The sequence below is a fragment of the Danio aesculapii genome, chromosome 23 (genome assembly GCF_903798145.1).
Source record: "Danio aesculapii chromosome 23, fDanAes4.1, whole genome shotgun sequence".
Classification (NCBI taxonomy): Eukaryota; Metazoa; Chordata; class Actinopteri; order Cypriniformes; family Danionidae; genus Danio; species Danio aesculapii.
This window is the reverse complement of record NC_079457.1, coordinates 44,318,324-44,345,699: the sequence shown is the minus strand read 5'-3', so window position 1 is coordinate 44,345,699 and position 27,376 is coordinate 44,318,324. Positions and strand designations below refer to the sequence as shown.

Sequence of the window (27,376 nt, the reverse complement as noted above, 5' to 3'; positions counted from 1 at the left end):
GTATTCCGCATATAGGATGAATCGGTACTGGTTTAGTCCAACTTTACTCAGATTTTGATTTTAAGTCGAACCAAAGTAATTCAATTAATAAATCAAAATCTTGTCTACTAAATCTAGTTGTTGTCTACAAAAACAACATTTATTTTACAACATTTAGTTAAATTATAGACCTCTATAGAAAAAAAAAGACCTCTACTTAAATTTGTGTGAGTAAGTGTTTCCCAGCATAGAAGGTTATACTCTTAGTGCTGGGTTGCACTGTGTAAAATATATGCCAAGTAGTTGGCAGTTCGTTCCACTGTGGTGACCCCTGATAAATCAGGGACTAAACTGAAGGAAAGAGTGTTTCACATTAGTGGTCGACTGTGTGAACGTGGCCTGTTGATCTAATTCCCAAGTGAGTAGTCACTGTAGTCGCCTGAATGTCTTGTTATTCACGTGAACTGGAATGTCATAAACACATTTTGACACACATAATACATATAATACACATAATAACACATTTAGGTTTCTGCCGTTGTTGTTTCCATTGTTAATTAGTAAATTGATCATTACTAAACTGAGAAATAACGGCATTTATTACAGTTACTGTGTTAATGTTAGACAAAAAAGTTAATTTTATTAGTTATCAACATGTGTTTAATCAAACAATTACAAGTTTAATATATTATTAGGCATTAACTAAGCAATTGACATCGGTAACGCTTTATTTTGATGGTCCATTTGAGTATTAGTAGACTGTCTGCTTAATATCTGTTGATACAGACATTCAACAGACATTTAACTGACTATAAGAAACTTTGCATGTACATGTCATTTTGCACTAACCCCAACCCTAACCCTAACCTAACAGTCTACTTATAATCTAATGGGAATTAGTAGGCATGTAGATGCAATGTAACTTCATTCAACAAACAGACCATCAAAATAAAGTGTGACCATGACATCACCCAAGATGAATATAAAGCTTTTGTAGTTTAGTTCAATGAATTGATGTTAACAAATGGAGCTTTACTGTAAAGTGTTAACAAACAATAGTCCAATAAAAATCTGAATAAAATGTGAAAATAATTATCATTTTTCTTCATCGCTTGGTCAATACAATAATCTGAATATTCTTAAAAGACAAGTTTATATAATAATTAAATATAAGTCCCAGTGATATCAATATTCTGCAAGTTAATTATGACATATTAAATTTTTGAACATGTGCTGTGTGCTTGGCATATTTTTATTCGGCTAACAGTTGGACACGCACATTAGGTGGTGGCAGAAATGACCCAAGTATGAGCCAAAGCATAATCACAATGGCATGGAGTTAATGTTGTGCCGTGCTGTGCTGAACTGCTGCCTGTCAAAACAAGCTGTTCTCACTCCCATTGAGTCCAGTGTTGTAGTTGTTGGAGAGCTCTGCGTGGCACCACACCTGCTTTTCCTTACTGTAAACATCCCTGTATCTAGAGACAAACATTACTATCAGAGTCTACAAGAAGTTTGTCACAATATGCTTGACAGTTTGTTACACTATTATTATTATTGTTGTAGAAGTAGGAGCAAAGCACTTATTTCAAATACATAATTACTATCATACAGGGTTGTTTTATAGTGTGTGAACCCCTTGCAGAATCATTGAAGGAATTAAAACACAATGTTTTATGGGTCTTTTGAAATTTGAAGATCAAGGTAAATTGTTTTTTATTCAACCCAGGCTCATTCTGAAAACGTAGTCTCGTGGATGTTTCTGGACACTGCGAAATACCTCCCTGGAGGTACGTATTTTCAGCCTGATCTCACGAGAAAACGTAAGTATTTTACTTTTTGTCAGTTTAGTGGCTAATTCGTATGAATTCGTACGAGTTCAGTCGCACGAAATTGTACGATTTTAAAAAGGAGGCGTAGCACCTAACCCCACCCCTAAACCCAACCGTCATTGGGTGATGAGCAAATCGTACTAAATTGTACGAGTTAGATCATACGAATTCATAGGAATTAGCCACTAAATCAAAAAGTTACGAATTGTCGTGAGATTGTGTTGGTATTTTTGCAGTTTTTGTTTTCGCGAATCCGCGAGAGGCCTGTTTGTGTGCTTTTTCTCTTCTCAAACGTCTCTCGCGAGTGCCGTTTGCGCCGGGTCTGTTCTCGCGTAAACCCACTAGAGGCCGCTGTCGCTGTCTGTCTGACTGGTTGAATGATTGACTGGGCGACCGGCCAATTGGCCGGCCAACCCACCCTCCTCCTTCCCTGAACCCAACCAATTTTACCGATTGACCCACCCACCCGCTTACTTCCCTAAACCCAACCAACAATTTACAAAAGCCGTCCAGAAAAAGAAAAGCCCTCGTCTGATTTTTTACCACGTTTTCGGATTTTACCACATTCTCACCCTGTTGTGAACTTGTTCACTTTTGTTTCTTGGATTCTGTTTTTGCCTGATTTCTGGAACTGCTCTTCCCTCGACTTGAACCCGGTGGTCGTCGTCGTGGTCAACTCCTCTCTGCGTCTCAAGTCCGCCGACGTACAGGATGAGCTAACCGGACAAACTGGATGCGGCGGGAAAGCCCTCCACACGAAGGTAAGCAGTCAGCTGGTAAGCGCTAAAAGGAACGGCATACCTCCGGCTACATAATTCGCTGTCTCCAGAAACGTCAGCGGCACTACATTTTCAAAATGAGCCTGGGTTGACTTTATTTGTTAATTTTGTACTCCAATTGTCTTTTGAGAGAGATGCAAGTGTCTTCTGTTCTAACTGAAGGGCAGTACTAAATGGGAAAAAAAGAACATTTCAACAAAATAAGAACAATGTGGAAATCCTGTTTAAAAGTTGCATGGCGCATATGCATTTATATGCTTAATCGTCCTCAGCGTCTCAAAATCATGCCAAAAATGGTTCATATATGCAAAAGACGGTTGAAAATTGAAGAGTTTTCAGGGCATGGAGGATTTTTCTGAACTACAGCAGTATTTTACTGATCAAAACAAATGAACAACCATCACAAAGCAAGAAAAGTTGCGGATCATCAGTTAACCACACAGTATTAAATACTAAGGGTTCATGCATTTTTGCAGGGGGGTATTTAAATAATTTCAGCTATTCTTTTTTTGACTTGTGAACTACCGTATACTACCTGACAAAAGTCTCATGTTTAGGAACAACAAATAATAACTTGACTTCTAGGTGATCATTTGGTGGCTTATATGAAAGTCAAAGGCCTCTAGATTACGCTTATTTTACCAAAATAAAATATGGCTAAAGATCATGCCTTGATTTTTTTATTATTTAATTTGGACAGTAAGGTCTGATTTGCTTAGACAAAAGTCTTGTCAGTTAACAGAAATAATGTCCAGTATAGAATATAAAGTCATGCTGCAGTGGAAAAAAAAAATTGTGTATGACTCCCATGAGCCTGGAGGACTGCATCCATACATCTCTGCAATGACTCAAATCACTTATTAAAGTCATCTGGAATGCCAAAGAAAGCGTTCTTGTAGGACTCCATCACGATTCTTTGGATTCATCTTCAATGCCTTCTCCTTCATCTTACCCTAAACATGCTCAATAATGTTTATGTCTGGTGACTGGGCTGGCCAATCCTGGACCTCCTTTGCTTTGAGGATCTTTGATGTAAAGGCTGAAGTATGAGAAGGAGTGCTATCTTGCTGAAGAATTTGCCCTCTGCTGTGGTTTGTAATGTAATGGGCAGCACAAATGTCTTGATACCTCAGGCTGTTGATGTTGCCATCCACTCTGCAGATCTCTCTCACACCCCCATACTGAATGTAACCCCAAACCATGATTTTTCCTTCACCAAACTTGACTGAATACTGTGAGAATCTTGGGTCCATGCGGGATCCACTAGGTCTCCTGCAGTATTTGTGATGATTGGGATGCAGTTCAACAGATGATTCATCTGAAAAATCTACCCTCTGCTACTTTTCCAAATGATCAAGTAGAAGTCAAGTTATTATTTGTTGCTCTTACAACTGGGATCGACGACAAGACTTTTGTCAGGTAGTGTATATGGATCATCTTTTACATGTTTTTGTTGTTGTTGTTGTTTTTCAAATATCTTACTCAGGACATTACTGAATAAGTAATGATGTCATTCACTGTAGCAGTTTATACAGCAAAAAGTCACAGATTTCCAGATTTGTTAATCAATTATTTTTAATAAGATGTAATATTGTACATAAATTTTATGGCGAGTGAGAACTGAACTGAATTTTAACATTTAATTTAAAAACGTTTGGAGACACTATACTTTCATTTAATATACAATATTGAAAATAAAATCAAATTTTAACGCAGAATACAAAAATGGGCATCCCGTCTTTGAACCATATGCCAAGTGCCTCCTAAACCCAGTCTACATTTAATACAGCCACATGGGTAAAACACTAAAATGTAATTTCTTGTCATGTGTATAGATTTGCTCAGGGGTGCGTTTCCCAAACAACAATGTACTGTAAAGCTGCGATCACACAGCACTTTTGACCACATTGGCTTCCATTTATATGTACTTGTGTGACAAATTGTGCATTCAACTGCAAGTTCAAGCTTGGTGAACTCTGACTTGCGAAATTGCATCACGTGACTGCGTGAGACCAATAGAAGATCAGAAATTGACCTGAATAGAGAGCTATCACTTGCTTTATCAATGTCTAATCATCTTTATATATATATATAAATTTTACGGATTTATTTTTTTACAGTGTATATATATATATATATATATATATATATATATATATATATATATATATATATATATATATATATATATATATACATACACTGTAAAAAAATAAATCTGTAAAATTTACAATAAAAAAGGCAACTGTGGTTGCCAGTTAAAAAAGTTTCACCGTTAAAAATACTGTACAAACCGTAAAAGTAAATTTACATTTTTACAGTAAACTAATATATTTTATTTACTTATAGATGTAATATGTCTGTATTTTGAATTATCAACATCTATACATCTTTTGTCACACAGATAGACACGTTAACACTGCCATATGCACGTGGATATGATAGTTACATAATGAACCAATGCTCATCTTTTCCCACAAGCAGTAAAGTGTATCAGTGTTTAGAAGGAGCTCAGTGTCATTTATACAGCTACTAAACACCAGTATGGTAACACGCATAAAATTAAAGTCATGAAATAAAAAAACATTGTTTATCACCATTAGATGTAACATAAATCTCTAATGTACATAACTAATGGGGAAACAACTAAAAACATCCATAGTAATGTCAACGAAAAGCATACAAAGTGATGTGCCATGCATGATCTAAACATTTTTGATTTACAGTTTCTTTTACAATTGATTTGCCACAAATTTCAGAACGCTGGTGTCAATTTTCAAAACTCTAGCCAGAAAATTCACAACGATTGCCAGCAGATTACTGTTGTGTTTGCAATAAGGAAAAACACATGCGGGCATTTCTTCTTTCTTTCTGTTTACTGAACTAGTCTGCAGTAACGAAAACAGGACATGCATTAGAAACAAACAGATGGCTAATCAAAAAGTAACTCATGGTTATACAAAGAGTGGCCAACACAAAATACACACATTCCTGATATGTGAGTCCCATCTCACACTCAATATACTACAATTACTATGGTATAAATACAGCACTACAACATAGAAAACAGAGAGATCGACTTAGAAAGTCACTTACAAGTTTTATAATGATTCGATCAGCTGTTTGAAATTGCGCTGAGTTTTCCTCCTCTAAGGGCTTATTATGCTGTCTCTGTTGCCATCTTGTGAATGGACAACGTCAACTGTCTTTGCTCTACTCAGTATGACAGGCTGATGGATGCCGACATGCTGTCTCTCAAAAAATATAAATATTTAAAATAGGTAATATCCTAATAAATAAACTGCATATCTGCAATCTAAACGACTACATTCTCACCTAAAAAAGCCTCAATAGTACATTATGTTGTCAAACAGCTGCAATATTTGTCAAATTGTATAGAGAGTTTATTGATCTGCTGTCACTCTATGTGGGCGGAGTAATACACAAGGGTGAAGAGGCTGTAGAAGTGCTCTTATTACGGGAATATCACACGACTATCAGCCAGATTCGAGAACCAGACAGAACTGTTGTGTACAGAAACACATCTGAATACAAGCATGAATACAAAAGGGAGTAACTTTGTATTTTTTGGTGAACCATCCCTTTAAGCTAAAGGAGGACTTTGTGTGTGTTTTGTTCATCTTTTAGAAAGAGAACACTGCAAGCTCTCTTTCACATTTGAAAAATTTTGAAAACACAAATGAAAATAGTCATCAATAAATCGAGCACACAAAAGTCACATCACATGATTTTATTCATTTCCAAGTGAAAATACACTGCAAAAAAGGCCTTTCTTACTTTATTATTGTGTAGCTTCTAGTCAAAATATCAAACAGTTCTTAAATCAAGAAGCATTTTCTAGACAAGGAAGAAATATTGACTTGTTTTAAGCAGTAATCTGCCAACGGGGTAAGCAAAATATTCTTATTTCAAAAGGTAAAAGATTATTTTACCTGTTTAAGGAAAACCTCAGTTTATTTTGGCATATTATTTCTCAAAACAAGACCATTTTTTGTCACTTCTAGAAAATGCTTCTTGAATTAAGAATTTTATTTTTAAATTTAAGAATGGAGTAAGAAAATAATTTATTTGCCGTGTAAACTTTGTGGAGAAACAAATGTTAGAGGCGTTTGGATATGATGCAATAATTGTGTCATATTAGTTCCTGTTAGGGTTGGGCGATGTCGACCAATTTGGCATCGTACGATGTCTAATGTGAAATATCGCGAAGGACGATGGCATCATCGTTACAGGCGGCAGTGAATTAATTATATATATATATATATATATATATATATATAATTATTTATATAATTTAATTAACAAACTACCTGACACACACAAACTAATACCTGCCAATCACTTTCTGCTGGACTCTTGCATGAATAGGCAGAGTGATCTGTGTCGTTATAATGGCGTCGACAAACTTGGTTGGTAATAATGGTGCACAACCAACAAGAACCAACCAACAGTATCTGAGGTTTTCGCTAAAATTACCAGTGTTGCCAGATTGGGCGGTTTTGAATTTATTTTTGCGGGTAATAAATGTCATAAAAATTTGGGCGGTTTTGCTTCGATGTGCCTGCCAGCCCCGGTCTGTCCTTATAAACCTGTTTTGATCTCCCAAAGAGATGCCATAGCCCCCGTTTCTTGCATACATATGCTTAGAACAGTGTAGTCCCTCCCCGACAAGACATCTCATCTCCCCCCCACTCCTCAGCCTCAAGACAGGTTATCATAGTCTACTGATTGTCGGGCCACGCTTTTTGGTTTTTTGCGGTTTTTCGACCACTGTCGGGCTGGAATCAGTCAGCTACATCTGGCAACACTGAAAATTACTAAGTAGAAGCGTGAAAGCGAAAGATTGAAGCAGTGTACTGATGCTGTGAGCCTGTGACTAACTGCTTTAGCTCAGACACGCGCAAACGCTGCAGCGTGACTGTGTGTTTGTGTGTGTGCTCACATGATGTGCGTTTTCAGCTGTAGTGTGAACAGAGGGCTGTTCAGAAATGCAAGATGAAACGACAGTGTGGACGTGGATCAATTTCGTTCTAAAATGCCGTTTTAAAACTAAGACATACTAGTGCAAATGGGGTCGTGTGTATTTTTCGCGAGCGGGTTGCTGCTGCGACGGGGTGGGGTGGAGGATCGCGATGCCGGCTCAACATCGAGATGTCTATCAGCCATCGGCGATAAACGATGGCATCGTCTATCGACCCAACCCTAGTTCCTGCTTTTTTTTTTGTATTGTTTTGTTTTAATTTTTAATTGAATTTCACTTAATTGCACCATCCCTACTTGGGACCTAACAATGGTTTTGGGAAACGCACCCCTTTACAATTCTCGCTGATGTTAAGCAGCTTTGTATGAGCACAATAGTACTAGTATTTTGGGCCAGCAGCATTGGTCTGCTCTTCTTATAATGTGCTTCTCTCACAGGGATGATAATGTGCTGCATCAGTTCTGCTGTCCTCCATCTGGAAGCAGCAGCCCTTCAAGATAGCAGGAATAACATCTCCTGTCCAGCCAAGGATCTGTCCTCTCTCTCTCAAAGAGATCTTCCACATGTGTCCAACCGTCCGTCCATCTCCTGAGGCGTTTCTCTGGGGAATAAACATCAGTGTGTGCTGCCGCATCCACACATAGAACAGATGGAAATCAGTAGATCATTTATAAGTTCTGGAAGAGCACAACTGTAGTGCTAGAATTTATTAATGCACTTGAGTGCAACGTGTACCTCTAAAGCAAAGAGCTGAGTGTATTCTGAAGAGTAACCCGATAGAAAGAACCATTTCATTAAGTACTCAGAGCGATGCATGACATGAAAAAGCAATATTTATTTAAATATCAGTTTCTGTATCACAGCTGTATTTGCTTTGCCCGATTTCAATATCATATTGTCTTGAACGTATAAAGAGATTTAAATAAAAAAAATATGTTTTTGACGCTCTTGGCACTCTTTTTTTTGGCAGATAACATTTGTGGGACTGTGTGTTTTTTCTTCACTTCAAAAAAAAGAGTTGACTTTTTGTCTTGTTTCAAGTCCAAATAGGTATGGTGGCTTAGTGGTTAGCACTGTTGCCTCACAGTAACAAAGTCGCTGGTTTGAGTCCCGGCTGGGCCAGTTGGCATTTCTGTGTGGAGTGCTCTGGGTGCTCTGGTTTCCCCAACAGTCCAAACACATGTACTACAGGTGAATTGAATAAACTAAATTGGCCTTAGTGTATGAGTGTGTGTGGGAATGAGTGTGTATGGGTGTTTCCCAGAACTGGGTTGCGGCTGAAAGCATAAAAAAATATGGTGGAATAGTTGGTGGTTCATTCTGCTGTGGCGATCTCTGAAATAGAGACTAAGCCGAAGGAAAATGAATTTCTTGTCCGAATATCTTAAAATTCCTTAACCAAGAAGCTTTTTCTAGACAAGCAAAAACGTTGTTTTCTGAAATAATATGTGAAAATTAAGAGTTTTTTAAAAGAAGCTAAATAATCTGCCAATTGGGTAAGAAAAATAATCCTGTTTTTGCTTTATTTTGGCTACCTCATTGGCAGATTATTTACCTTGTTTTATGGAAAAACGCTCTTAATGATGGCATATTATTTCCAAAAACAAGACTATATTTTTTGATTGTCTAGAAAAAGTTTCAGAATTTTGAGATATTTAGACCCAATCCCAATTCTATTTTTGTACCCTTCCCCTTGGCCCTTGAAACAGAGTGTGATGGGGAAGGGCTTCAAAATTTACCCCTTAAATGGGACACCACTACAACACCTGCACACCTCATCATGATCTCTTGCCTCATATGAGATCAACGATCGCGACTGCTGTAGTTATTCCAGTTGCATTATTTCTTTGTAATTATTTTCAGGAAATCACTGAAGGCATATATAATGTCATCATAACGATATAATGTGGCAATAAGATCGTAACTGTACTGTGTATTTACACAGTGGCCATGTTCATCTGTGTAAACACACGAAAACAACATTAACATTATAGCAGACGCTGTAAAAAGCCCATTGACAGCCACTAGACTTTTCTGACAGGGTATTTGAGTGTCATCGAGAGACAGAATGTTGTGGGACTACTATACAGGGGTTATTATTATGGATGAGTGAGTGAAATTTAGCAGTTTTTATTTTAGCGTTTTTTTTTTAAGCATTTTTTTTTCTTAATGCATACTAGGGGCTCTTTAATTAAGTCAATGTTAATTGAATGAAGAATCATATTTACTGTATGAAAGTCAAGTCAACTTAAAAGTTACCGTTTACAACATGTTTACTCACTTTTTAAGTAAAGTCAATTGTGGCTTTTAAGACAATGGATATACTCATTTTTAAAAACTAAAGTAACCGATTGCTTTTAATAGTGTGTTATTCAACGTACTTAGGACTGCATTCTGAATGGCATACTTCAGCTTAGTATGTACTGTACAATAGTTTTTGAAGTATGGGAAATTTTATGCAGTGTGTAACAAAAGGAGTGTGTTTCAAAGAGTAGTACATTAGGCAAAATTGTTGCCACAGTAATTCATCATAATAATTAGCATGAGTTTAATTTTTTTGTAAGATAAGTTCTGTATCTAATAATAGCCAACAAGTGTACGACTGATAACTCTATAAAACTGTATATTTTAATTTGCTGTGAATCAAAATACAGTTAAAAAAAAATTGCCCAAAACCTGGCCAGTCATATGAAATTGTTATGATCACCTGCAGTGTTGCTCTTGCAGACTGCTGGAGAACACTCACATTCAACTGCGCTACAAATCCCACCATGCACTTCACACACCTGGCCCATATTCCCCTTGATTGCAAAGCTGTTCAGGACTAATCAGATGGACTATAAACACAGCACACACACATACACACATCGTGGCCTTCTGTAATATGTAGTCGGAGCTCAAATGCAGTTTATTAACTCAGAGTCATGCTGGCAATAGTCAAAATAGGAACAAACCGTATCATGAGGAAAATCCTAAATCGTCATCTTGTCACAGGCAAAGAGGTCAATACAATCTGGAAACAGGTGTGTGTGTGAGGTGCATGACAGGATTTGTAGTTCATAAGGTGACAGAATCATAGTCCGGGTGATTGTGCATGTTTACCAGTGATCTGCAAACCTGGATCACTGGGGATTGTGACAGAAATACAGTAATTTACCATTCGGGACTGTTTTACAGTAAATTGATGAATAAATAATGAATTATGACGTTATTTTTTGTTGTTGTAGTTGATAACAATATATTACATGTGAAAAAACAAAAAATACTGTATATTTTACAGTTAACACACAATGTTGTAAATACAGTATACAGCAATATAAACAGTACTGTAAATATTACCATGTTTTTGTTACATATATTAAAGGAAATACTGCGAACATTTCCTTGCTGCGAAAATACTTTTAAAAGAACAAAAAATTTCAAGGAGGGCTAATATATTTGCCTTCGACTGTATATGAGCTCCTTATCAATATCGTGCAGCTCTAGTGTGAAACATTAATCTACAAGTACTAATAATGTCATGTAAGCAGTGTATAGATGTCATTACCCAGGGTTTAGAACAACCCAGCGTTAACTATTTCAAGTGGGAAATTGTCTGTTTTAACACATTACATCAAAGAATGAAAAGTATGTTGGGACACACTACTCCATCTCTGTTTTAAACAAGGTTGTATGTTGTGTGGATTGATATTCAGCTGAAGTGATGCTCTGGATTTTCCACCACTGTCTGATGAGCATTGTTGTGGCTTGACAGTCCAGTTTACACCTTTCTTTAAGCATATTCATGTTCTGTCACAATGTTAAGCACTATTATTAGTGTGATTCTCATCATTTTACAACTGATTAAGACAACGGATGACACATCTTCACACAGCACAAAACACTGCGGTTGAAAAACATCATGTGAGAGTTCTGCACCATTCAGAATTATACAAGTTTTTCAAAATGTCCATTTTGGTATTGCAGAGAAAGGTTTTTGATGGCTTCATTTTTTGTTGTTGAATCAAATGAACTTTTCCAGTCATCACAGTAGTAACATCAATCAAACTGACTAAAAATATTAAGTTGAACTTTGTATAAATTTAAAAATCTTAACGTATTAAAAATAACACAAACAAACACAACACAAATCGATTAAGATGATTAAGATCACCAACAAATTTAAGTGGCTTGAACATAAAACAATTAAATTGTCCCCAGAAAAATCCCAAGAACTGTGTTGTTTCAGCTCATTTTAAGTTTGAACGAGCAGAATTTAATTTATTTTTTATTTTTTGGAGAGTTCAAATATTTGTTGTCTTGACTTTTTGTGATTAATTTGTTTACAGTGTAGGATTATGAATGACACTCGTGTAACTTCAACACACTATTTTTAAGCTTAACTTTGTTCAGTATTTTATGATGTTTACATGCTTGGAAAAAAAAACATCAGGTAAAAAATCCTTGCACAATACTCAAAAAATCTGTTTTTGCTACTTGTTCAAACTACTTGTTTAAAACGAGCTATATCATTACAATTCTTGAGTTAAGTTTTTTGGGGGACAACTTTTTTATGTTCAATCGACTCAAATTTGTAAAACCAATTGAGTTTACTTAAAGAGCCCGTAATATGGGTTTTTAAATATGACCTTCCATGTAGTGTGTAACACAGCTCTAAGTAAAGTGAAAAATCCAGCTAAGGCTTAAATCTGACAGTGCACAGTGTTTAAAATATTGATTCATTTATAAAAGAGTCGACTCCTAGTACTTCAAATGAATCGTCTTGATAACGAGTCTTTAGCCGTTTCTGCGTGACGTGGATGCGAAACGTAAGCCCCGCCCAGTTGTTGCACGCACAAACAAGGTGAAAATTGAAACCTGTGGTCCCGACCACTAGCGCAGTAGTAAAGAAAAAGAGACTAGACAAACACTGTAGCAGATGCCGGTTGAATGAAGTCACGCTGTGCTCAGCTGGATATTATTGGAAGTGTGAGGGAAAGTTAGTGCTATTTTCTCTACCCAATGATGAAGCTGTGAAGAGTCAGTGGTTTTGCAAAATTACCTCAGCATTATAGCCCAGCCTTGTGCTGTTCGAGTGCTTCTGGAATCTACACGCTTACAATGGGGCATTCCTCAGCCGTTTGTTAAAGGAAGGATCAGAATATTGATGTATGAGACTGTCAGTAGATGGATCAGTGGATCATGGATCAGTTTCTTAGGGGGTGGATTGAAATTACGAGAATTTTCCGGGATAAATAACAAATAGGTGGATGGCTGGAGATGGGTCTGAAATAGGGGAGACTCCCAGGAAAAACGGGAGTGTTGACCAAACGCAACAGCCTGTCATCGGAACAATCAGCGCAGATTAGCTTCGCGCTAATGAGGGGTTTTGGAACAAATGAATCGCTGAACGATTCATCTGGGAGTCGGTGGGATAATTATGTAAAAATAAATGCAGATTATAAGACCATGAAAGTGTTTTTTGACCTTGCAAGCATATTAGACTGTTGTTGGAGACCCTTACAACCAAAATATGACCCTATTTCATGTATAATAGGGGCTATTTAATCGATTTGTGTTGGGACAACATCAAGGAATTGTGTGGAACCCAGCATTTTTTACAGTGAATGGTAATTCAAAGTGGTTTACATAATCAATAAGAATAAAGAATCTTACAATAATCAAACAATAAGTATAAGAAGTAAAATCAACAGAGAAATCAAATAACTAAAACAAAGTAAGCTCAATAAAAAAATTAAGTTCAATGCTAAGTGAGACATTGGCTTTTACAGAGTTAGCTTAGCAAAGCCTACAGCGACTACAGTTTGGCGACTACAAAAAATACATCCAGGTTAGTGAGATCATAAACCCTTCAGGTTATGTGCATTCACCCTGCGCAACGAAGAGGCATGTCCAGTGGCGCTGTAATGTTATAGCAGAGAAAGACCAAATGCTGCTATTTCCACAGAGCTTGTTCTGTTTCTGTATTTGGGCTCCCAAAGGACACGACACATAGAGAGAAGTGCTTACAGTTTGATTTTAATTGTGTTCCAGAGAATTATAAAAAGATATAGCTAGCATTTGACAAAGGACAGCTTTCAGAATCTCTGCCAGTTCAGTGCTGGGTAAAACCTCCTCAAAGAAGGAGCAGCTCCTACTATAATAGAAGAAGCTGTGGATTGTGAGCCACAACCTGTAAGTATTTTTAATTGATAAAATTGATCTATTACATGCATAGTTTCTAGCGTTAACGGTATGTTGTAGCAAGGACGTAAACAAGGTTGTAAACAACGGGAAATGCTGTTTGGCACTGTAAAACATTTAGCTATTAAGCTTGTAGGGGCGTGACGCTTTTCCTGGTGATGTGAGCCGATCCACGAATCACAGCACAATATGTTAGCTGACCAATCAGAGCCTCTTGAGGGCGGGCCTTTCGGAGGAACTAGGAAATATTACAGTCGTTTTCATGTTAGCAGAGTAGCTGTATATAATCAAAGTAAGATATATGAAAAACAAACATGATTTTTTTATAAATGAAGCATGAGCACACATTACTTTGCATCTTATAAACACAACCAAGTTTTAAAAATACACTCTGGGCAACTTGTACACCCAATGATGATTATTTTCGATTGATTACTTTTGATTAATTATTATTGTTGGTTATTCATTATTTTTGATAATTTGCTAGTGCGTTTCTCTTGGTCTCTTTCTGTGTGTGTGTGTGTACTTTGTATTCTTCACATTGTGGGGACCAAATGTCCCCACAAGTATAGCAAAACCAGTCAAATCTGGCCACATGGGGACATGTTTTTGGTCCCTATAAGGAAAAAAGTATTTTGAAAATGTAAAATAGCAATTGTTTCCTGTGAGGGTTGGGTTTAGGGATAGGGGATAGAATGTGCAGACTGTACATGGGAAGTCCCAGCCTAATCTCATGAGGAAACAAAACTATTTTACGTTTTGTCAGTTTAGTAGCTAATTCGTACGAAATGTACAATTTTAAAAAGGAGGCGTCGCACCAAAACCCCACCCCTAAACCCAACTGCCATTGAAGGATAAGCGAATTGTACTAAATTGTACGAATGAGATTGTACGAATTCATACAACTTAGCCACCAAATCAAAAATTGCAGTGAGATAGCATTGGAAGTCCCCATAAAGATAGCAGTGTGTGTGTCTGTGAGTTTGTGTGTGTTTTTTCCTCTTTTTGAGTCCTTTATGACTGATTGATTGAGGGCAGTTTCTTTCGGTACTGATGGTTGATGCTTGGAGACACTCTTGAGTCCTTCAGTTTATATTGTACATGTTCTGAACTGCATTTTACAGTCCCTTCACTGAGTATATCTTAAAGACACGTGAGTGAATATGATGGTGTTATTATGTTGTGTTGACTGCCCTGAGAATCAATAATGTGAAAATATATAACCAAAAGAAGATCAATATACACTCACCGGCCACTTTATTAGGTATACCTTAAACCCTCATTTGCCTTCAGAACTGCCTTAATCCTTCATGGCATAGATTCAACAAGGAAATATCCCTTAGAGATTTCACGCAGTTGCTGGAAATTTGTCGGCTGCACATCCTGTGGAGGCCATTTGAATACAGTGAACTCATTGTCATGTTCAAGAAACCAGTCTGAGAAGATTCACGCTTTATGACATGGTGCGTTATCTTGCTAGAAGTAGCCATCAGAAGATGGGTACACAGTGGTGATAAAGAGATAGACATGGTCAACAACAATACTCAGGTAGGCTGTGGCATTGACATGATGCTCAATTGGTACTAATGGGCCCAAAGTGTGCCAAGAAAATATCCCCAACACCATTACACCACCACCACCAGCCTGAACCGTTGACGCCAAATTCTAACCCCACCATCCGAATGTCGCAGCAGAAATCGAGACTCATCAGACCAGGCAACGTTTCTCCAATCTTCTATTGTCAAATTTTGGTGAGCCTGTGCCAATTGTACCTCTGTTTCCTGTTCTTAGCGGACAGGAGTGGCACCTGGTGTGGTCTTCTGCTGCTGTAGCCCATCCGCCTCAAGGTTGTACGTGTTGTGAATTCAGAGATGCTCTTCTGTAACGAGTGGTTATTTCAGTTACTGTTTTATTTACTATCAGCTGGAACCCGTCTGGCCATTCTCCTCTGACCTCTGGCATCAACAAGGTATTTTCGCCCACAGAACTGCCGTTCACTGCATAGTTTCTCTTTTTTGAACCATTCTCTATAAACCCTAGAAATGGTTGTGCGTGAAAATTCCAGTAGATCAGCAGTAGATCAGTTTCTCCAGTAGATCAGTTTCTAAAATACTCAGCCAGAAAATTTGCTATATGAAAAGCTACAACAGCTGCTTTATAAATATGATTGGGGCATTTAAGCAAAGAAAATAAGAGACTATTTTCTGTCAGTGATTCAGAAGACAATTTGTGACACCCCAGTGCTTATTGTACAGAGATCAATTCAGGCCTCAGACACTGAAACTACAGGATGAATAAAGTTACATCCATTACCTGCATCCAGTTTTATTTCTATAATTGATATGCTGAAAATGCAAAAAAGAAATTGAGTGCTGAATAATAGGAATCAAAAAATGACAGTCCTATTTTCTATTCAAAGTGAAGTTTATTTAAATACTAATTTCGAGAGCATCACGTGCTTATGATTGACACGGCTGGCCCCGGGTCAAGCTAATGTACGATCCACCAATCAGACGATTCCTAACTTAGTATAAATAACCAAAGCATCTTACCTTAGTCATCTTCGTCTTGAAGAATCCCCCTTCCACCCCCTCTCCTCCTCTTTTTCCTCTATAGGGCAGCACGGTGGCCCAGTGGCAAGCACTGTGGCCCCACAGCAAGAATGCCTCCGGTTCGGGTCTTTACCTGGCTCGTTGGCATTTCTGTGCAGAGTTCGTGTTCCCCCCGTGCTCGCAAGGGTTTTCCCTGGGTCCTCCGGTTTCCTCCCACAGTCCAAAACATGAGACACAAGTAGTGCCAGACGGAATCTGCGAACGATTTTTGCTATTTCTGCTGAGAATTTTGGTAAAAATTTGTATCATAACTAAAACCTTAATATGTGAAATAAAAAATAATATCTTTTTAATTTTATTTAATGTTTAAAATGCAAATCTAATTAAATTCACTTGATTTGGTAAACAAAGCAAGTCTATCATATAAAAGATCTACTAAAAGATGGAAATTATTACTGTACAAACTGCATAGTACATAAATCAGATGTCAACAACATCAACATTTTCATATTAGTCAATAATATTACTATAAGTAATTTAAAAACTGAATAAATATAGATTTACACACATTTACTCACGTAAATAAACAGAATTAACGATGGACTAAAAATCTGAGGAAAATCTGCAGAATTCTGCGCACGCAGTTTCCCTGTGGGGCTAGACACAAGTAAATTAACTAAGTCAAATCAGCACTATAGTCAAACTCCACCAGCAGCACACCCTCATTGCAATCCTTAAGCAGCAGGAGGGGGGTTCTCGAGATCTACCTGAGCTCAAACTCCCCTCTCGCCCTGCAAACGAGAGGGAGCCCCGGGCTCGAGGATCTTATGAGCTCAGGGCTCTCTCCCAGGACAGCATGTCAAACTAGCTTTATTACCAATCATCAGCTAAGTGTGAACTCTTGAAGTGAAGTTTAGTTATAGACGAACTTCGAGAGGATCACGTGCTTATGATTGCTAGCGGCTGGACCGCATTATCCAATTCTCAATGCTCCAATCAGATAACTCCTAAGCTACTATAAATACCCTGGGTTACACACCACCGCTATCTCCGTTTTGAAGAACCCCCCCATCCACCCCTGCTCCTCCTTCTTCCTAGATGGGTGACACGGTGGCCCAGCGCTTAGCACTGTTGCCTCACAGCAAGAATGTTTCTGGTTCTAGGCTTTACCAAACCAGCAGGCATTTCTGTGCGGAGTTTGCATTTTCTCCGCGTGCTCACGTGGGTTTCCCCCAGGTTCCCCGGTTTCCTCCCACCATCCAAAAAACATGCAACATAAGTTAATTGACTAATCCAAACCGGCACTATAGACATGCTCCTAGTAAATGGTTATCTCTCAAGAGCAATCACTGGCTGTTCATTGGTTATTACAGCGGGGGAGTTCTCGAGATCTACCTGAGCTCAAACTCCCCTCTCGCCTTGCAACGGGAGGGAGCCCCGGGCTCGAGGATCTTATGAGCTCAGGGCTCTCTCCCGGGACAGCATGCCAAACAAGCTCATAATTAATCATCAGCTAAGTGTGAACTCTTGAAATGGCAAAAAAAAGTATATTTTCTTTGGTCTGTCAATAAGAAGTTCTGTTGTAAATGTTCAACTATTGTGTTCTGTCTTCATCTTCTGAGGCGCCAGTCATTACATAAGAAAAAGGGCCACAGTGTCTTCTCCTACTGCAGAAAACTTTGACAGTGCAGCCAGTTTATCAGAAAGTGATGATCTTTGCTTCATTGAACGGACTTGCAGCTTTGTTTGCAAATGTTTTATCCAACATTTCAGCTTTGCGCATAATCAAATTCACATCTTTATAGCTACTGGCTTCTAAAATATCTCATTAAATGTCAATCACACCAATTACAAAGAAAGCAGCGTATCGATTCTACCACACCAATAATGGTCATTCGGGAGGAACTTGAGCTTTAATGACTGAACTGAACTGAAATGCTGCTCCGCTCTTCACGTGAGCAGAATTAAAGCGGTTTTGCACATGACATCATACTCCTGAGCACGAGGGAGTCCCTCCCCTCCGACAGCCCGACCACCAGAGGATTGTCAGCAAACCATTTGCAAGTTCAGTAGTGATGTTGTTGCCAGGCAACCGGCATTCGGCATATATAGGTGGGGATCTCTTGATGGATGCAGTGGAAGGAACACACTCGTAGGGAACAGCTGAGGAAAATCCTGCAGGAAGCGACTGGAAGTTATCCATCGAGGAGTGTGTGAGAGATCCCATCCTCTGATGCAGATCTCTGACTGACCTGGTTTCCTCATCGAGAGGCTGAACACCCGACCTCCTCCTGCTTCGTCTTTGAGCTCTGGAGGATGCTTTGGGTTCTCCATTGCCACAGGAGGACTGGACTGCTCGAGCGTCATGTGTGTTTGAATCTTCACACTCATTTCAGCGATGCAGGCTCTGCTGCATCGGGCTCCGGCTCGCGTCTCTCAGGTTAAAAAATGAGGCTTGATCTTTCTTCCACGTGACGGAGCCTTCACCCCTCAAAATGTCCAGATTCAAAGCTCTGTGTTTGGATTACTGGCAGTTTTTGTGCCTGCAGCCGAACAGCGCGTTCTTTAAAAGGTAAGTGCGAGTGGTCTGCAGGAAATGACCAACGTTTGGCATCTGACAGGTTTCATATTCAGACTTCTCCGCTAATGTCACCTTGGCCATGTGGGTTACTGGTCATCCGGTAGATGTTGAGATTAGTATGGCAGTCCTTCTAATATCCTGCTGTATAATCTGTCCCGGCAGTTATTTAACATCATGTGCTTTACTGGTGTGAAGGTTATATATACTAGTAGGATGGCATTCTCTGTGTGGGTCAGAAGTGTAGGTGTCATTGGTGTTGATGGCAGTCATGATCCTCCGTCAGCTTACATTCGCTCCCGAGTCCATGCGGGTGCAGAATGCCCACTTTTCATCGTTCATTCAATTCCCAATGGGTATTCCCGCCCCACATATTTTCTCATTGAATATTCTGTGCAAGTCTAAAATACTATGCATGTATTGGTGCAATGAAAAAAAAATATCTATGGTTTACAGTTGAAGTCAGAATTATTAGCCCCCCTGTATATTTTTACCCAATTTCTGTTTAAGGAACGACACATTTCTTAACATAATATTTTTAATAACTCATTTCTAATAACTGATTTCTTTTATCTTTGCCATGAGGATAGCAGATAATATTTTATTAGATATTTTTCAGACAACTAGTATTCAGATTAAAATGACATTTAAGGGCTTAACTAGGTTAATTAGGCAAGTTAGGGTATTTAGGCAAATCATTGTATAACGATGGTTTGTTCTGTAGACAATAAAAAAATTTATATTGACTTTAAAATTGTTTTCAAAAATTAAAAACTAATAGAAGAATAAAATAAAAATAAAAATAAGTTTTTATTCTAGCTGAAATAAAGCAGATCAGACTTTCTCCAGAAGAAACATGTATTATAGGAAATACTGTGAAAAATTCCTTGCTCTGTTAACCGTAATTTGGTAAAGATTTACAAGAGAAAATAAAATTCACGGGAGGGTGAATAATTTTAACTTCTACTGTACTTTCACTCTGAAGTTGGTACTAAATTTCACTGAGCATTACAAAGAACTGAAATAACACGACATTTTGAGGTGCTGTTGAAAGCCTGCAGTTGTATCTGTAGAAAAGTGATGATCTGTGAGAGGCGTTTGTCAAAATTGAGTTATTGACATTTAATCAGAAGGTGTCTTCTCACAAAGAGCGTAAATTAACATTCTGGTTGAGAATACACTGTAAAAAAGGCTGGGTTCCACACAATCAACTTAGTTTTTACAAATTTAAGTGGATCGAACATAAAACAATTAAGTTTTCCCCAAAAACCCTCAAGATTTGTGTTGTTTCAGATCATTTTAAATACATAGTTTTAATTATTAGCTCCCTGTATATTTCTGTTTAGCGAAAGACACATTTCTAAACTTCATAATTCTAATAACTGATTTCTTTTATCTTTACCATGATGACAGTACTTAATTACTAGATACTTAGTTACTTAGTTTACTAGATATTTTTCAGAATACAAGTATTCAGCTTAAAGTGACATTTAAAGGATTAGCTAGGTTAATTAGGCAAGTTAGGGTACTTAAATCATTGTATAACGATGATTTGTTTTGTAGACAATAAAATCAAAATTATAATAATTTTGACCTTAAAATGGTTCATAAAAAATTAAAAACTGCTTTCATTCTAGCTGAAATAAAGCAGATCAGACTTTTTCCAGAAGAAACATGCATTATAGGAAATACTGTGAAAAAAACTTTGCTCTGTTAAACAAAATTTGGTAAAGATTTAAAAGAGAAAAGAAAATTCACGGGAGGGTGAATAATTTTAACTTCAACTGTATTTTCACTCTGAAGTTGGTACTAAATATCACTGAGCATTACAAAGAACTGAAATAACACGACATTTTGAGGTGCTGTTGAAAACCTGCAGTTGTATCTGTAGAAAAGTGATGATCTGTGAGAGGCGTTTGTCAAAATATTGTTATTGACATTTAATCAGGTGTCTTCTCACAAAGAGCGTAAATTAACATTCTGGTTGAGAATACACTGTAAAAAATGCTGGGTTCCACACAATCGATTTAGTTTTTACAAATTTAAGTGGATCGAACATAAAACAATTAAGTTTCCCCAAAAAACCCTCAAGATTTGTGTTGTTTCAGATCATTTTAAATACATAGTTTTAATTATTAGCTCCCTGTATATTTCTGTTTAGGGAAAGACACATTTCTAAACTTAATAATTCTAATAACTGATTTCTTTTATCTTTACCATGATGACAGTACTTAATTACTAGATACTTAGTTACTTAGTTTACTAGAAAATTTTCAGAATACAAGTATTCAGCTTAAAGTGACATTTAAAGGATTAGCTAGGTTAATTAAGTTAGGGTACTTAAATCATTGTATAACGATGATTTGTTTTGTAGACAATAAAAGCAAATATAATAATTATATTATAATTGTATTATAATAATTTTTACCTTAAAATGGCTGATAAAAAATTTAAAACTGCTTTCATTCTAGCCGAAATAAAGCAGATCAGACTTTCTCCTGAAGAAACATGTATTATAGGAAATACTGTGAAAAAATCCTTGCTCTGTTAACCGTAATTCGGGAAAGATTTAAAAGAGAAAATAAAATTCACGGGAGGGTGAATAATTTTAACTTCTACTGTACTTTCACTCTGAAGTTGGTACTAAATTTCACTGAGCATTACAAAGAACTGAAATAACACGACATTTTGAGGTGCTGTTGAAAACTTTTTTTTTTTTTTTTACAAATTTAAGTGGATTGAACATAAAACAGTTAAGTTGTCCCCCCCAAAAAAATCAAGAATTGTGCTGTTTTAGCTCAATTTAAATAAGTAGTTTGAACCAACAGCAAATGTCTTTTTTGTGTGTATGCTGCAGACTGACAGGACTTTCTAACATCTTTAATAACATCTTTAAGTGAAATAATTATTATTAGCAGAGAAAAGAAGATTCTATGTGTTTATGGGATTGTGGAATTTACTCTAAAGTGGGATTTGTAAGATTAGCTTGATAATAACCTAAATATTTGCACAAGTAGATTTGAATTCAATTTCACCCAAAAAAAAAAAACTTTAAGATGAAGTGCATTGTGGGTGCACCAACCAAAGCCAATGAATGACTCCCTGCATGCAGCGATTTTTAGCTTGCTTAAATTATGCAGTTAAATTTTTTCCTTACTAATTGCATGCTTTTTTGTGTTTTTTTGTGTGGCTCTCTTTCCACCCTGACCCTCTCATTTAGTCAATTTAAGAGATGATTATTTGAATATAATTTGGATTGTCACTATTGTTGAGATGAGATTCTTGATGTCTGCATGTTGAACAGCTGACATAATTGTACTGCTGCGGCGTAATATTAATTCTCAAACTGTTTTAACTTTGTTAAATCTCATTCTATATAAGCACATAGCTGCTCTAATCACTAATGCGGTTTTAGATGAGATTGCTATTTGTCTGGGTGAGATCTTTGAGGCAATGCTTTGATCAACAGCTTCAGATCGCATTTTCATTTACTTGACCATAAGAGAAAAGCCAATATTAAAAAGCCAAGAGCCCAAAAAGCAAACTCTGACCACTAAAATAGGGACTTCTATCCTTCTCAAAATACTCAAGCATGTTTCTACGCTTTTGAAAAGGATAGTCAATCTGGTTAGTAATATGTGATGTTTTGTGGAGTTGTTTCATCTTGTGATTTCCTGACATTGACAGTAAGCTCAATATTATATTCCTTAAACAAACGTGTAGTTTGTGGATTTAAATACGCTATACTTCAATTAAAATGTACATCATTCATTCATTTTCTTTTCGGCTTAGTCCTTTTATTAATCTGGGGTCGCCACAGCTTACTAAAAACTTAATATGTGAAACAAAAAATAATACCTTTTTAACTTTTATTTAATGTTTACAATGCAAATCCAATTAGATAAACTTTATTTGGTAAACAAAGCAAGTCTCTCATATTAAATATCTACTAAAAGGCAGAAAATATTACTTTACAAGCTGTATTGTAAATAAATCATTTGAATATTTTCATATTAGTCAATAATATGACTGAAATTATTTAAAAAACTGAATAAATATAAATTTACATACATTTACACAAGTAAATAAACAGAATTAATGATGAGCTAAAAATCTGCAGAATTCTGCGCGCGCAGATTCAGTGTGGGCTTAGTTATGACAGATATATGACAAGTTATATAGTTCTGTTAATGTCAGGTTTCCATGACAAAGACAAAAAGGTTATGATTTATTAGTTTATGTTAAGTTATCATGGCAAAAATATGTGTGAAAGAGATAATTCTTTAATTCTGATGCTCTTATGTTAAGTTGATTTGCTTTGTGAACCAAATGAAAGCAAAGCCTTGCTACTTGAAATGGACATTCTGTAAGCTAGAAGAGGATGTTTGTCGAAACTATCAGTAAAGATGCAGCGTGACATCGGAGACCTCAGAAAACTTGATCTGCTCATTTGAGACGGCAGACGGCATTACTTATTTACTGACTGTCTCAACCTGCAGCAGATTCTGCCTCCTCACGCAGCGGGACTCGACTCTCACACGGTTTAGCGCTGCAGTTGTGATTGCTGGTTTGAAGGTGTTTGTTTCTTTGGCTGACATCAGTGGTCTTCTGCTGCCGGGGACGTGAGTGTGAATCTCTTTTTCATTCGTTTAACACTTACTCATGGTCTACTAAACGCTAAACTTACCAGTGTGATGACTTTAGTTTTTCTTGTTCATCATGGGTCGCTTGGAGAAAATCAGATATCTGAGAGTGTCACTGAGGATTACAGTCCAGCATTGATGGTTTCATTCTGTCAAATGTTGAACGTCAGTGAGGATATTAACGCATTTAATTGACTGTGACTGTGTCTTTTCTTATTTCTGGAAACCCTGAAAGTGTTTTCAAGATTTTTAAATGGAAAATATATACAGTTGAAGTCAGAATTATTAGCCCCCCTGTTTATTTTTTTCCCCCAATTTCTGTTTTACAGAGAGAAGATTTTCTCAACACATTTCTAAACATAATAGTTTTATTAACTCATTTTTAATAAGTGATTTATTTTATCTTTTCCATGATGACAGTAAATAATATTTGACTAGATATTTTTCAAGACCCTTCTATACAGCTTAAAGTGACATTAAAAGGTTTAACTAAGTTAATTAGGCAGGTTAGGGTAATTAGGCAAGTTATTGTATAACTATGGTTTGTTCTGTAGACTAAAAAAATTTGCTTAAAGGGGCTAATAATTTTGACCTTAAAATGGGTTTTAAAAAATTAAAAACTGCTTTTATTCTAGCCGAAATAAATCAAATAAGACTTTCTCCAGAAGAAAAAATATTATAAGACATACTGTGAAAATTTCCTTGCTCTGCTAAACATAATTTGGGAAAAATGTAAAAAAAAATTTAAATAAAAGGGGGGCTTAATAAAATAAAATAAATAAATAAAATAAAAGAGGGGGGCTAATAATTCTGACTTCAACTGTATATTTATTTATATATTTTATATTTATATATATATATATATTTTTTTTTCTAAAGTCTAATATTCTAAGTTTAATTCTCACGTTTGGATGACAATATCTCACATATTTACACTGTTCATGCTACTAATTCACAATTAAAAACAACCCAGGCTCATTCTGAGAACGTAGTCCCAGGGACGTTTCTGGAGACTGCGAAATACGTCCCGGGAGGTACGTATTTTTGCAGTTTTTGTTTTCGCGAGTCCGCGAGAGGCCGCTGTGCATGCTTTTTCCCGCCCCGTTCTCGCGTAAACCCGCTAGAGGCCGCTGTCGAACGACCTTTCGCCTGTCTGCCTGGATGACAGAATGATTGACCGTGCGACCGGCCAATCGGCGGGCTGACCCACCCTCCTCCGTCCCTAAACCCAACCAACGACGGTTCACAAAAGCCGTCCAGAAAAAGAAAAGCCCTCGTCTGATTTTTACCACGTTTTCGAATTTTGACCACATTCTCACCCTGTGATGAACTTGTTCGCTTCATTTTTTGGATTTTGTTTTCTTACCTGATTTCTGGAACCGCTCTTCCCCGGACTCAAACCCGGTCGTTGTCGTGGTCAGCCCCTCTCTGCGCCTCGAGTCTGCCAGAGTACACGAAGAGCTAACCGGACAAACTGGTTGCAGCGGGAAAGCCCTCCACACGGAGGCGAGGCAAGCGCCGAAGGGAATGGCGTCACACCGCCCCGCAGCGTTCGCTTAAAAAAATTAAAGGCAGCCGTACGTACCCCCGGCTACGTATTTTGCGGTCTCCAGAAACGTCCCCGGGACTACGTTCTCAGAATGAGCCTGGGTTGATTAAAAATCAATCAAACAAAACTTGCCAATTACTTTGGATGGTTTATAGCATTGCTGTGCATTTACAGGTCAACACAACCAGCACTAACCAGCATAAACCAACCTGGAACGTCATCCTGATTGGAGCTTTAGTACCTTTTCACTTTAGTACCAATTCTCAGTATTAGCTAGTGGCTTATCTGCCTATTATTAAGATTTTGGCTGTTTATTATGTGGTAGTTAAAGTATATATTCTGCATGTTCTCGCTCTGCATACGTTATCACTAATACCTAAAACCCAACTACTACCTTAATAACTAATCATAAGTGGAAGTTTTAATTGACTAGAACTTCATCCAAGCTGCTTTGAAGGATCTACATTGTAAAAAGCGCTATGGAAATAAAGGTGAATCACAAAAGACACAGTTAACATAAGGTTAGTTAATGGCAAGTGTTGTACCTTACTATGAAGTGAAATCAAAACAAAGGTCTCATATTTCCATTCCAATCCTTTAGAATTGTTTCTTTAGCATGTTTGCACTCTTGAAGCTAAGTTTCAGTAGGTGATTATGATCTGTATGCCATACTGCAGTTTTTTTACTCTCTCTTGTTCCGGCTTGCTTGTGATGTTCCTCATTTGAAAGCGGCTTTGATCAAAGTTTCAACTTCGAATGAGTAAATGTACATATAACTTCCCTGATGGAAAAGGTTATGGGTCTCTGGGATGAAGTGGGATGTCGACAGAGCACAGTGAGTGCATGTGTGTGTTTGTGACATATCAGGATACAACATGGGTACAACATAGGTATTACAGGGAGATGGTGAATTATGAGGACATTTCCCAAGTCCCCATTTATGAGGGGTTTTTTTTCCGTTTCTTGTGAGGGTTGGGTTTAGGGATGGTTTTGGGGTAGGGTGCAAATGTAAAAATGCAGATTGTTTCCTATGAGGGTTGGGTTCAAGGGTAGGGTGAAAATGTAAAAAAAATACACATTGTTTCTTGTGAGGGTTGGGTTCAGGGGTAGGGTGAAAATGATAAAATGCAGATTGTTTCATACGAGGGATCAATGTGACGCATCAATATTGCCTGTCAGCAAAGCATATAAGAAATCATATAAGTCATATAAGTAGGACATGTATGCAGACTTTGTTCTGAGAGTCATTCATTATTTTGATGATGCTTTTCCACATAAGGATCAGCAGACAGAGACGACAGAGGATTAAGTGAAAGTTTCAACATAGGCTCATTCTGAAATCGTAGCCCTATATACGTTTCTGGAGATCGCCAGAAGTACGTATGGCTGGATTTCATCTTTAAATCGAACCTTACGGAGCGGTATGACGCCGTTCCTGACCACTTACCTCCGTATGGACGGCTTTCCCGCTGTTATCAGTTTGTCCGGTTATCTCGCCATGTATGTCCGTGGACTTGAGATGCAGAGAGGAGTTGACCATGATGACGTGGTTTGAGTCCAGTGAAGAACGGTTCAAGAAAGCGGGTAAGACAAAAACAGAATCCAAAAAATAAACAAGTAACATGGTGAGAATGTGGTAGAATCTAAAAATGTGGTAAAAAATCAAGTGAGCTTTTTAAAAATTGTGTGTTGGGTTTAGGGAAGAGGGTGGGTGGGTCAATCTAGGCTTTTTAAAGTATTATTGGCTGGGTTTAGGGAAGGAGGAGGGTGGCACAGGTAATCTGTCAGTGAGTCAGTCAGTCCAGCCTGATCTCACGAGAAAACGTAAGTATTTTACGTTTTGTCAGTTTAGTGGCTAATTCGTACGAATTCGTACGAGTTCATTCGTACAAAATGATACGATTTTAAAAAGGAGGCGTGGCACCTAACCCCACCCCTAAACCCAACCGTCAATGGGGGATGAGCAAATCGTACGAAAATGTACGAATTAGATCGTACGAATTCATTCGAATTAGCCACTAAATCAAAAAGTTACGAATTGCCGTGAGATTGTGTTGGTCTGTCAGTCATTCAGTCAGTCAGTCAAACAGTCAGTCGACAGCGGCCTCTGGTGGATTTACACGAGAACAGCAGGTGCAAATGGCACTCGCGAGAGAAATTTGAGCTCTCAGAAAGCATACACAGCGGCCTCTGGTGGATTCGCGAAAACAAAAACTGCAAAAAAATGTACGTCCTGGGACATATTTGGCGGTCTCCAGAAATATGTATATAGCCGTACG

General features: G+C 37.5%; 1 protein-coding gene across 3 annotated transcripts in view; it reads left to right on the top strand.

Moving 5' to 3' along the window:
• Nucleotides 1-27,376, top strand: part of LOC130217701 (IQ motif and SEC7 domain-containing protein 1-like) — a 148,525-nt gene that overhangs the window by 37,291 nt on the left and 83,858 nt on the right. The window contains exon 5 of one of the 3 annotated variants that reach the window (XM_056449874.1): nucleotides 8,030-8,503. The exons of the other annotated variants lie outside the window; for them this stretch is intronic. Coding sequence (XP_056305849.1) covers nucleotides 8,030-8,093 — 64 coding nt within the window. The 3' untranslated portion in view covers nucleotides 8,094-8,503. Of the gene's footprint in view, nucleotides 1-8,029; nucleotides 8,504-27,376 lie in introns of those variants that run through there. 3 annotated transcript variants of the gene reach the window in all.